This window comes from Varanus komodoensis, unplaced genomic scaffold (genome assembly GCF_004798865.1).
Source record: "Varanus komodoensis strain SLA01 unplaced genomic scaffold, ASM479886v1 scaffold11, whole genome shotgun sequence".
Taxonomy (NCBI): Eukaryota; Metazoa; Chordata; class Lepidosauria; order Squamata; family Varanidae; genus Varanus; species Varanus komodoensis.
Genome location: NW_025335317.1, coordinates 20,044,005 through 20,057,432, shown reverse-complemented (window position 1 = coordinate 20,057,432; position 13,428 = coordinate 20,044,005). Strand labels below are relative to the sequence as shown.

At 41.7% G+C, this 13,428-nt stretch overlaps 1 protein-coding gene across 4 annotated transcripts in view; it reads left to right on the top strand.

Moving 5' to 3' along the window:
- MICU1 (mitochondrial calcium uptake 1) overlaps nucleotides 1–13,428 on the top strand; it is a 156,277-nt gene that overhangs the window by 52,220 nt on the left and 90,629 nt on the right. For all 4 annotated transcript variants that reach the window (XM_044420532.1, XM_044420531.1, XM_044420534.1 and 1 more), the window contains 2 exons: nucleotides 4,998–5,160; nucleotides 11,641–11,684. In XM_044420532.1, coding sequence (XP_044276467.1) covers nucleotides 4,998–5,160; nucleotides 11,641–11,684 — 207 coding nt within the window. The remainder of the gene's footprint in view (nucleotides 1–4,997; nucleotides 5,161–11,640; nucleotides 11,685–13,428) is intronic.

The following is a 13,428-nucleotide window of genomic DNA, read 5'->3' as shown; positions in this document are numbered from 1 at the left end:
AGTTGTTCCTCTAATTGTTTCCCAGTTCAATCCAAGTTACTTCCCCTTTTTCCCCCAGTTACTTCTTTCCTCCTTACTTTTCTAAAAAAAACCCAAAATAGATATATAGTTAGTATCTCTCTTTTCATCTTACCTTTACTATTCCTCTTCGATCTTTTCAATGGCTCAGTGTGCGGCTTTCGAAAGTGCTCGAAATGCGGGGCTAAAATGTCCCCAACGGACCCACACGAGCTCTGCCTCCTCTGCTTAGGAGAGGGGCATTGCATCAACAAGTGTGGGCATTGCCAGGCCTTCACCAAACAGGCCAGGAAGAACCGAGAGAATAGACTGAGGAAGATCCTCTGGGATCAGGCCCTACTAGCCTCTGATGAGCTCGCCGCTCAGCCTATGTCAGCCGGCCCTTCCATGGTGACCTCCCCCCAACCATCTGGGGGAGTTGCTTCCGAGGAGACCTCTTACTCCTCCCACTCCTTGCTCAAACAAAAGGAGAAGCGGAAGCATTCCGACCACGGGGATCTGTCAGTCTCGAAGGAGGCCAAAAAAGATAAGTCGGACAAGACCAGCAGAAAACATAGGCCTGCTTTGGAATCACGAAGGGATTCGGATTCGACCGCCCCATACACCACCCCATCAGAAATTCTTAGAGAAGAAGTATCCCAGTTACTTCAGAAGGGAGCGATCTGCAGAGTCCCCCATTCTGACGGACCTTGCAGTTTCTACTTGAGATATTTCACGATATCGAAGAGAGATGGTGGCTTACGCCCCATACTCGACTTGAGGGGCGTCAATGCTTTTATTACGACTAAGAAATTCCGTATGACTACCCTACAAAATATCCTCCCCCTGCTAGAGAGAGAAGATTGGTTCGCATCCATTGATTTGAAGGATGCCTGTTTCCATATTGGTATTCACCTGTTTTATAGGAGATTTCTCCCATTCACAGTTGGCTCTGACTTTTTTTTAATATAATGTTCTTCCCTTCGGACTTGCCACAGCCCCCAGGGTATTTACAAAGTGTATGGCTCCGATATGTGCTCACCTTCTTCAATGAGGTATTCAAATTTATCCGTATTTGGATGATTGGCTTATCGTCTCCCCCTCTTGGGACTGACTTAGTACAGATGTTGACATTACTTGCACCCTCCTGGAGGACTTGGGGCTCCTTATTAATACCGAAAAATCCTGTCTCACTCCTTCACGGGTCATCGAGTTCATAGGAGCGCAACTCAATTCGGTCTAAGCATGGGCATTTCTACCATGGACCCGTATGGACAGACTCTGTTTCGTGGCCCATCGGGTCCAGAGAGGCGACTGAGTCCGGGCCCTGCTTATCCAAAAATTGTTGGGCCATATGGCGTCCACAATTGTAGTTGTCCCAAATGCCAGACTACAAATGCAGCCACTCCAGTTGTGGTTCAATTCGGTGTTTCAGCCCATCCGCTACTCTCCAAGACAGCTTCAGTTCGGCAGACGCTGACTTGGTGGATGAATCCAGACAATCTCACCGTCGGCGTTCCATTTCACCAGCAACAACCCTCCATCTCGCTCCATACCGACACATCTCTCATGGGTTGGGGAGCACACTGTTCCAACCTACGAACACAGGGCACCTGGCAAGCACACGAGAGGTCCAACCACATCAATTTTCTCGAATTGCTGGCAGTTTTCAAGGCACTCCGATCGTTCGAACCCACGTTACGGAACCGATCAGTACAGGTAGCTTCCGACAACACAGTTACAGTTTTTTACCTGAATAAACAGGGCGGTACAAAATCGGTACTGCTGGCTCAGCTATCCATTCAGATTTGGGACTGGTGTATCCCCAGAGGGATTTCGCTCACGGCAATCCATCTGGCAGGAATACACAACCAAGAAGCAGACACCCTGAGCAGAAAGATGTCATCAACCCACGAGTGGGAACTGGACAACCAAGTTTGCAGAGACTTGTTCACCTGGTGGGGCACTCCGACACTAGATCTTTTTGCAACAGCTTCAATTCGAAATGCATGACCTACTGCTCCAGGGCAGGAATGGGTCTGAACTCACAAGGGGATGCCTTGATGGTGAGTTGGTCGGATTCATTCCTGTATTCCTTTCCACCGATTCCATTGATCACCCGTACCCTGGAGAAGGCGGGTCGGGACTGAGCACGGGTCATCCTCATTACACCATGGTGGCCCCGTCAACCCTGGTTCTCGACCGCTCTCAGGCTATCTAGACACACCTTCTTCCGTCTGCCATGAATCCCTCACCTGATCACACAGGGGAGAGGGACGATTCTTCACCCTGACCTCAGCACTCTCAAGCTCACTGCGTGGCTCCTGCACTAACTGCCTCTGCCAACCCTCACATACTTCGGCGAAATACCTCGGTTTCGATGCCAGAGTGTACCGAAGGACCTCACCCGACTCTCCTCTGAACCTACAGGAAATCGAGTTCATCTTGCAGTCTGCCCTTCGACCGTCCACTCGTTGATCGTATGAGGTGAAGTGGAAGCATTTCACTATGTTTGCGGAAGCTAACCGTTTTACTCCAGAATCGGCTTCCATCGATAACATCCTTTCCTTTTTGCTTTTTCTGCATCAGTCTGGACTCAAACCCACCTCTGTCTACACTGCAGCTATATCACATTTCTGTGGCCCTCTCTCGGGTTTGTCCGTGTTTTCCCACGCACTCATCCGACGCTTCCTTAAGGGACTGCAAAATCTCCATCCTCCGATCCGTCCATCAATACTGACTTGGAGTCTATCTGTAGTTCTACATGCACTTACCAAAGCTCCTTTCGAACCCCTCGCAACAAGGGTTTGAGATTGCTATCTTGGAAAGTAGCCTTCTTGGTTGCCATAACCTCAGCGAGGATGGCAAGTGAACTTTCCGCACTCCACGTGGACCCACCATACCTGAACTTGCACAAGGAAAAGGTAGTTCTGTGTACAGATCTGGTGTTTCTCCCCAAGGTGGCCACAGCATTTCACGTTAACCAGGACATTGTGCTTCCAGCATTTTTCCCGTCCCCTCCCACTCCGATAGAGAAATCTCTTCATTCCCTTGATGTGCACCAGTGCCTAGCTTTCTATCGGTCACACACAGAGTTTCAGGAAAACTAAACGCTTATTCGTCAAATAATCTGAACCTGATAAGGGCGCACCTCTCTCTGCCCAGAGACTATTGAAATGGATAGTACAAACCATTGAACTGGCTTACCAACTGGCCAAGATAGATTTTCCTGTTGCTCCCAGGGGTCACTCCACCAGGGCCTTAGCAGCCTCCTCAGCCTTCTCATTGGGCATCCCACTGCTGGACATTTGTAAAGCTGCTTACCTGGACAACTCCCTGTACCTTTACCAGACACTACAGATTGGATGTTCGGGCCAGGCAGGATTGCTCCTTTGGATGGGCCGTTCTTTCATCCATCCTTCACTGACGACACCGACCCACCTCCAATGAGTGAAGCTTACTAATCACCCATTATCTGTGATGCACAGAGACCACGATGAAGAAAGTCAGGTTACTTACCTGTAACTGTCGTTCTTTGAGTGGTCATCTGTGCAGTCACACAAAATGGGTACTGCGCCTGTGCAGTGCCTGTTGCCGGCCAGAATACCCAAGCTGCAAAGGTTTTTGGCGGGAACTCCGCACCCTTCCATGCTGGTGCTATATAAGGCAGAGTGCCCGCCATTTTCCTCAGTCTCTGGAGACTGGCAGATCACGCCCTAGTGGAGCGTGCCAGCTAGTAGAGGAGACGACAGAAAGAGACTACCATCCCGTCCCTCGACACCGAGTGGGGCCGGAGGGCGGGTTGTTTTAAGAGATAGTTTTGAACATTCTGTTTCACTCTAGCATGACCAAGAAACACTATCTACAGGCCCTTTCTCATGTCCTATGTAACATAGGGGCACAGCTTTTGGTAAAGGGAGTTAGGACCTTTCCATGGCTGCACCAATATTAGTGCAAATCTCTGCCCATGGGTGGCTCCCCTCTCACTGACTTTCACTATTTTTGGTGAAAGTATTTCTGTTATGGCAGACTTTGCCCTTCTAAATCTCTGAAGCATTATGTACAATTGTTTTTGGTCTGTGGTCTTGGCTTCTATTGTATGCTAGTCTATATTAATGGAATTCAAAGCTGGTGTATAGTACTGTGTTGCAAGATACTCTGAGTGGCCTTTGGAAGGTGGGGTAGAAAATTCTGTGTAAGAAATGCATCAAATAAAATCCTGGGCACAAGTAAGAGGGATCTGCCTTTCCCCTTTTTTGAGACATCGGAATCATCAACAGTAAGGAGCAGATATAGCTTCCAATTCAGGGATGCCTCCTTTTTTCTGTATAAGCAAATGGTTGCAGTTTGCTGCTGTGGTCAAGCGTAATGAATTTTGCTTGTGATGTTGCAGTGAGGGCAAAACTGGAGACCTCCTGGATGACGTGGCATTGCCACTTTTGAAAAAAGTGTGTGTGTGTGTGTGTGTGTGTGTGTGTGTACACACTGTGTGCTCTTTTGTTCAGAGATGTAGTATACTCCCAGTGTTTTGCAGTATAATAACCCTCACTCAGCAGGCAGGGTGGCCATGTGAAAATTTCTAGAAATGATCAAATGTAGCAGCTAAAAAAAGAACAAAAGAGTACATCATTTGTACAAGACGTATATGTACAAATTTATATGTAAAGTTATTTATGTGCTTCAAAGTTATCCAGTTTATCATCTTACATGATCATGAGTAAATTTGCTATTTATTGATGTATGCCATCCTGGCCTGTTGAAATGATCTTCCAAGGCTTTACAGGGATTTCAGTGGTAAAGAGCATCATGTTTTAATAGTAACTTTGTCCATCTCTACAGCACTTCTTTTTCTGTATTTAGAAAACAGTTTGTTTTATTGATTTGCATTTTGCAGAAGCTGAATATGGAATTATATTTGTATATCAAAACAGCATCATATAACTTTAGTTTGGCTGCGGTTTTGTAATTAGGAAATTTCATTTTCTGTATTTCTGTTTTAGGTGATGGAGTACGAGAACAGGATCCGAGCTTATTCCACTCCAGATAAAATCTTTCGATATTTTGCCACATTGAAAGTAATAAATGAGCATGGAGAATCAGAAGTGTTTATGACCCCACAAGATTTTGTGCGATCTATAACACCAAATGAAAAGCAACCGGAAAGTAAGTGACCTTGTGTACAAAGATAGTGAGCGTATGTGATTGTACAGAAAGGAAATCTAAAAGTTTAATCGATTTACTCAAGTTCTTAACCTGTACAAACTCAGGCAAGTCTCCATCTTTCAACCTCAGCCTCCCCCTCCCCAGTCTGCAGTGACCTATAATATGGGTTTGGTGTAAAGGTAGCGTATGAAGCACTGCAAAAGAGCTATCTGGATGCTCATTTATTGCTGCCTGGATCATACCACCATTCTAGTGAGAATAATTTGGGTCAGTGACTTTAATTTGTTCTGTCCTAAAGCATGAAGGCAGCAAGCTTGACAGATTTCCCAACTTTTTCCTGATGGTGAGGTAGGTTGCTGCTCAACAATCCCACCCCCACCGCTTTTTAAGTTTAATTGCTCTTCTGTGCATCTACCTCCAGCTCTTCAATACCAGCACCTAGAGGTAGTGAGTCTCTTCAGCTTCCTCCCTGAAATAAGCCTGAAGTTGCTGTCCAAAAGGCAGCCCAGATATCTGCAGATTAGATGCAATAATTAAAGGCCTTGATGAGGCAGCCTCATTGCAAGGGATATTGGTAAAGTTTGCACTTGTGCAACCCATGCTGGAATATTACATGCTGGAACCTGTAATATTGTGAGACCACATCAGAGAACTGCAGCAGTGTTGAATAGATGTATGTTCTGGTTGGGGTAGATAAAAATTAATGATTGTTAAATATCTTTTAAAATTTAAATCATATTTTTAAATTTAAATCAGATTTCTTTATTTAAATCATTTTATTTACATTGGATTTTTAAAATAAAATGCTTTTTGAGGAATAATCTATCTAAAGATAATTTCCTATTTAAGATGCATTATAGTCCAAAGGTATATAATGCATACTTCATACTTAAATGAAATAAGTATTTGTTTTTATTTATTTATTTATTTATTTATTTATTTATTTATTTATTTAAAACATTTCTATGCTGCGCCCATCGCAACAAAGCCTCGGGGCGGCTCACAAAGAAAACATAAATACATAAATAATAACAATACAACAAAAAAAATTTAAAAAATTGTTTAAAAACCCCTGGTGCATTCTCGGCTAAAAATTTAAAATCCTATTAATTAAATAATTTAACAATTAAAATAAGTTTTAAATAAAAAGGTCTTACGCTGACGCCAAAAAACAAATAACGACGGCGCCAGGCGGACCTCTCTGGGGAGGTAGCATGAGGCTTTATATTCATAGAATGTTTAAACTTTTTGGTAAATGAATCCTGTTAATCCAGTCACAATGTCATGCTCTTCCAGAGGTTTCTGTAAGATTATTGGGCAATTTTTCTATCTAGAAGATATCAGAGATGCCTTGTTTTACAGTTCTCAAAACTGTGAATTTCTCTCTGCAGTGATCATATGCCTCTTCTTCATAGCAAAAGTGTTGTAAAAGAAACATACAGAGTTGAGAAAAAGTCCTTACCCCATTGTTCCTTTGCAAATCTACTTACACAAAATCAACCCCTCATCATTTAAGTGCTAAGTTTCAAAAAATTCGGGGAAAACAAGAAGATTGTTGGGAGTGGAATAGATCTGCACAAGAAGCTAAGTGTGAGGAGGGAGGGGCAGGCAGTAAAAATTAAAGTGAAACCTCTTGAGCAGAATACTCAAGTCATTTTGTGTATAGCCTGAAAGTTACTGTTAAGGTGAAGTACTTATCATACTTCATGTGAAGTATTTATCATTCTATTTGTACTATTCTCATACTATTCTTTCCCTGGAAAAGATAATCTGTAATGGCAGCCGACTATAAAAGGGACCCAGTTTGGGAACATTTTAATGAAGTTCCTCTACCTGTGGGTAAGGCAGACATGCGTGTACATTATGTAGAAAATGATTAATTAAATCTAGTCTTCCTGACTATTGGTTTAAATCAAATCCACCCTGGTTCTGGTACTGAGTATTGTTTCTGGACTATGCCATTGATTTGTTCATATAGTTAAGCATCAATTAGTATAGTTACACTGACAGGCTATATTGAGAGAATAATAGGTAATAGCACAGGTAATAAAAGTAGCAGGATGCTTATGAAAAGTAATTAAGAACAGTGAGATGCTCTTTTTTATATTAAATGGTGAGTGTTAGTGACTTAATTTTGCTGTCTGATGGATTTTGGATGACACTTGTGGAAAGATAATTTCCAAACTGTTCTTCTGAAATCTGTCCATCTCCTTTTGATCTCTTCTTTGGTATTTATAACTGAGAAGTCAGAAAATTCAAATATTCAGCAATAGTTTTTTTAATGAAGAAAGTTCAGTCTGCTAGCACTGCATTTTGATTGAGCTTATTATTATATCACAGTTATATCTCACCGTTCTTCCTCTTGCAAGGAAGCCAAGGTGGCTTACTAATAAGGATGTTGAGGATCCAGCTGGAATCTGCTCTCTTGCACTTGCCAGATTTCTTTTCTGTGCTCAGCCCTGGCCAGGAAGTGAGCCTAGTTAAGATCAAGTCATGATCATTCAGGAACATTAGTGGTGCTCTTCTTTGTGCAAAATATTCAGAGTTTGTGTAAAGTATGGAAAGCTTGCAAGACATATATGCAGAAGCAGACCTCTGTTTGCCCAGTGAGTATGTGGCAATTTGTGTGTGAAGCAGCTTTGCAGACTCACATGGATTCTCTTCCTGCTGGATTGCCCATGCAAGCATTTGGCATGAAGTGGACTTAGGACAGAGAGAAAGTGGGCTGGAGTGTGGGAAGCCAAGCCAAGGAGGATTCTCAACTCCCAACTGGATTCCTCGTACATTGCTACTTACAAGGTTCTCCTCTTTTCCTTTTATTCTTATAGCAACAGCCTCATGAGGTAGGTTAGCTACAGAATCCATGACTGGCCCAGAGACATGGCAATAGCAATTAGCATTAGGCATAATACAGGGCAGCATCCAACGTTGCCCACACAATAGTAGAACCCACTGCCAATGCAATGGGAAGCTAGCAGATCCTGCAGCGAAAAGAAATGAGTAAAAAGTTTATTTCAGAGAAATAATGGAAAGGGAAGCAGAAGGCAGCTTCAGTGATGTGTGATATTCTGGAAATGAGCATTTCTGCATCTTTGTGGGGTTATGGTAAGAAGCACTAGGGCCTGTTGTAGAAATGATGGGTTCAGTGAGTGCAAGAGAGTCACCCAGAGCATGGTGGGAGCACTGGATGCTGTGCTTTGTTTGCACAAATTCACAGTCAAGCCAAAGTTAAGCACTTTAAAATCTCACTGCTTTAGGTAAGAGATTTAAGTAGGTTCTTACCTCTCCCATTAACTTTAAATGATCTTTAAAGTCTTTGTTTATCTCCGAGCAGACAGAATAATAAAAATGCAATGTGCATTCAAGTGATAGTTCCTTAATATAAAATGCACAAATGCAGTATGTTGTTTGACAATCTTCAGCTTTCTTCCCTGCCTATGCAATGTTGTGCTGTGGTGCTGGTGCTGGTGATTCTAGATGTAGAACTTATTTTTCAACGTAAAAAAACAGACAGAAGAATTTTTACTGCCTTGGCTTACGAGAGGCTAAAAGGTATTCTGCACTGATTAATAACTCCATTTTCTGCACCATGACCATTATGAACTTCTGAATAAATGGGAAGCATTTAATCATGTTTAGCTGTAAACAGGTGACGATGATATATTCTCTGCCTTGCTGATCAAGGCTGTTAAGCTACACGTACGCATTGCTCTGATCTTGCCAATCTAATAAGGTGATACATTGATCATTTAAAATCCCATCCAATAACTTTTTATATAAGCTATTTTTAATAATACAGATAAATACCGATAGGATGAGTATGCATAATACTGAGAAAACAGGATTTGGAACTCATCTGCTGTTAAAGTGATTGTTCCAGAAATTTTGTCTACTGCAAATTTTATTCAGTTATTATTGAAAGATCCTGCTTTTGCATTTCGGCTTGTTGCATGAATTAGCAACATTAGCAAAATAAATTTCTTGATTGCCCTTTCCATCCACTGTTTTGGAGGTGGAATACCTCTGAATTCTCAGTGTTTGGCTAAAACAAACTGTGACTGTTAATAAACTTCATTCATTTTATTTATTCATCTATTCATTCTTTTTTGCAATTTGGTTAGTCCTCCAAAGTTTAGAAGATCAGGAATAAGCTGTAGACTTTTATTCCTTCCTTCCCATTACATATTGATTCCCTTCCTATTTCCCACTCAGTATCTTAAATCAGCAAACTCTATGATTTCTATTTCTGGCTGAACTGGGCAAATGCCAACCATAATGTGCATGTTTGGATTATAAACAGGAAACAGAGAGGGGAGAACAGAGTGTGGTAGTGCAAGACTAATTCACAATCTTCCAAATAATGGTTTTAGAGCAAGACTAGACAACCTGGTGTCCTCCAGATGGTTTAGAGAACCATTTCCATAATCCTTAACTATTGGTCATACTGACTGGATAGGACTTACAATAACTCCAGAACATATAGGAGTTGTTACCAACAACATCTGAAGCTCATTATCTGAAGATTGGTCTATCACTTCAACCTTCACCATATCTTTTAAGAACATAGATACAATAAATGGAATTCATGCAGAATTACTGTTAATATTTTAATATCAACATCCATCAAGAAATAGATTGATAATTAGCATAGAAGGTATGTGCTCCATTTGATTTAGGAATTACTTTAAGCATCACTGATAAAAGAGAATCTGATTCAAAAATAGAGTTATGTAAACAATAAAGTTTGGGAACTAGAACACTGGAAAAAGTTTTATATCTATCAATAGAAAATCTGTCCAGACTAAATACTTTCCTTCTTTTCATGTCACTTGTTGCTTTTATAATTTCATCAATCAACAAAGGCAACATTAAAAACTGCCTTTGTAGAATATCTAGACAGAAAATATTAACCTGAAGGGGAAAATTCATTGATACCCTGCTTTGATATTTTGTAGCCACTGCTATGCAATTCTGAGCAAAATTTGAAAAAAATTGAACATTTTATCTTGAAAATGAATAAGTGTCTTTTTTCACGCTCAGTGCTCAGCAATGCCACATGACTGCTGCATGGCGTGGTATCTCACCTTGCGTCTTGGGTTCATACATTCATGTGGCTTCTATGCATGGATGGTTTCCATGCTTCTCCATCTTCACTCCAAATGGTTGCATGTATCCCATAAGCCCCTGCACCTTGGTATAAATCCCAGTGTGCATTGCTCCTGCCTATGCCACCTGCTTCTCTCTCACTGACCCACATGTTCCCCTGGATGTGGCCTCAGCCCAGCCGCCTTTCTAGTTTTTTATTTTTTTATTTTTGCCACTCTGTGAAGCAGCTGGCTACTCACTAGAGTGGGACTGTTGCTCTAGAGGAGCAGTGCAGGCTCGCTTCTGCAGGTACGCTGCTACAACCGTGCTCTATGCCAGTGTGCAAGCACTCCCGTACTTCTACCTATCCACATCCTTCCACATGTGTGTCCCCACGCATTCCTGAGTGCAGGATTCACATATGCTGTCAGGGGTTGTATCCTCCGGCATCCAGGCACACGGAGAGCATCATTTTTGTGTTCTTCTCCAGCTTATTGCATCCGAAACGATGTACTCAATTATGCTACATAGAAAGATTTGGGGTTGTGAACAATAAAAGCTAAATACTTTGTTTCGTTAGTCCCTTTTTTGCTCTAGTTCATGGTGGCAAATGGCAAGCCGTTGTGAAATCTTCTGTGCCATTATTTACAGCAACCTTCCCCTGCCTGGTATTCTTCAGATGTTTTGGACTACAGTTCCCTCTCAGTCCCAGTCAATGTGGAAAGTAGGAAAACAGGCAGTTGTATTCTGAAATAACTGGAAAACCAACCTACTATTGTGTCTGTTTCTCCTGCTACTGCTTACTGTTGTTCCTTCCCCTTCACATCTTGCAGTCTTCCTCTCTAGCTGTTTATTCTGGAGTCTGCAGTACAGCGATTGCTTTCAACTTGAATAAATGCATGCTACTTGAAGACTGCTGGGAATGAAAGATTCTGGGACCTATTGTGGCACTTACTGCTTAGTGTAGGGGTGGGCAATGTCATCTCTTCCAGATGGCTGGCTTCAGGTATTATGGCTAAGGAAGGACATAATAATACTATATAAAGTGATGTGGAGGGATAGAGAGAGAACTGTTACATGAAGCTACTGGTGAATGGTGATTTTGGATCTTAATATATATTGTGACATTTTAATTTTCTTAATAGATATAGGAGGTTTTATTACCCAGACCTGTAAAATGATCAACAGCTATAAAACAAAGATACTGCTGTTTTCTCGTAGCATCTCTTGAACTTTCTCTGTGTGCTTGGTTAGAGCTTTTCAATAAAGTATTTATAAAACTTGTATGCTGTGTCAATAATGCTGAAGTAATACCACAGAAATGTATTTTTCCTTGTGCTCGCTCTCTCTCTCATACACACATTCTCTCTCCCTTTCTTTCTTTCTTTCTTTCAGATTTAGGCCTTGATCAGTTTGTGGTGAAGCGCTACGATGGGAAGGTGAGATTCCTAAACCTGTGTATGCATGTTAAGTGTTACTTTAACTACTAAATGAATATTGCTTCTCCCCTCTCCTGGTAAAATGGTATGGTACTAAGCAAGTACTAAGGGCTAGTTTTGAAGGATACGTAGCAGGTTCTTTTTCATGGTTCTCAATCGTGAACACAACAAAATGTAAGATTTTATACTGCCTGGCTTTCATAGCGCTGAGACTGTAGAAACAACAGTGCTCTTTCTTGCACTCTCCAAACCTCTTATATAAAACATTTTTTCCCTACATAGCTGCAGTTTCTAAACATATAATTGCATATAATTTCCCATTCAGGATAATGAGTGTTCTCCTTCACAGATTCCATGACAGAGAATGCAGTGTGTGCAATGGCCTTTATTTCTCTCAAAATTTGAAATGGGATGATGTCCTCCCATTTTTTCCTCTTAACTGTTCTCTCACTGAGTATTGCTAACTTAATTCACACTGAGCCTTCTTTTCATATATCTTGTTCAAGCTGGTGTCACAAAGCTGAGGCTACATGTAAAAAAAAGATACAGAATTCCAAGTTGATTTTGTCTCCTTTTCTAGTTCTGCTCTTTGAGTAACACCTTGAGGCAAAAGCAAATTTGCTTACTGCCTCATTTTCCTGCTTTGTCTTAATACTGGCTGACCTGTCATTTTAATGAACTGCAGTATTGCTGATGTATTCTGAAGACCTGACTTCTACAATACAGCTTCAGTTGCTCTCTCTCATTCCTTCCTCTAAGCACACTCCCCTCCGCTCCTTCTGAAGGTAAAATGCCATTTGCACTAGTCTGCCTGATGGGGACACTGATTCTCATGTCTAGCCAAATCGTGCATCAGGGTGATGTGGGCTCAGAACCACTTGTCTTTTCCTCTCCATCTCCTCTTCTCTTTGCACAGGTGGGATGGTGTTACCATCTGCCTCTTTTTCAGTCCAGCTGGAAGGGCTCTTTTAACTTGGTGATGGCAACAGTGGCTTGGCCCAAGCTGCACTCAGCTTAAGCTGCTGCCAGCTGCATCCCTGACCAGAGGGATGCGGGTAGGGCTGGCAAACTGGGCGTGAATCCTAACTGAATGGCCACAGACATTAGTCTGCATAGCTTTGTTCTTTCCCAGTCATTCTACGAGTAACAGTGATCAAGAGACACAACCTTCTGATGTTCATGGGTAATGTTTGAATGCTAAAGTTGAATGCAGTTGAATAGACAATATTGTCTTCCCACTATTTATGGTACCACTGAAAGGAATTAGCCTTGAAGGCACATAGTGTTTAATTCACATCAGCGTATTTGCCTGCATCTGTATGATGAATTGTCTTTGACCGGTTATCTGAAATGTCAAACCAGGTTATAGCCGTGCTTTATTTTATACGTATTTACATAGCGCAGCCTATCCTATTATCACATGAGAAAATCTGTAAGTCTAAGAGAGGTAGTGTGGTACAGTGGTCAAGAGTGCAGGATTGGGACTCAGGCAATCTGGGTTTTTGTCTCCACTTAGTAATGGAGCCAACTGGATGACTTTGGGCCAGTTGCAGACTCTCAGCCCAACCTACCTCATAGGGTTCTTGTTGTGGAGATAAGATTGAGAACAGGAGGAAGAGAATTATGTAAGCCAGATTGAGCTCATTGGAAAAAAGTGGGGCATATAAATCTAATAAATAAATAATCCAAATAAATTGAATTCGTACTGTTGAGTCATTTCAGATATTTTCAATGATCTTTCTGT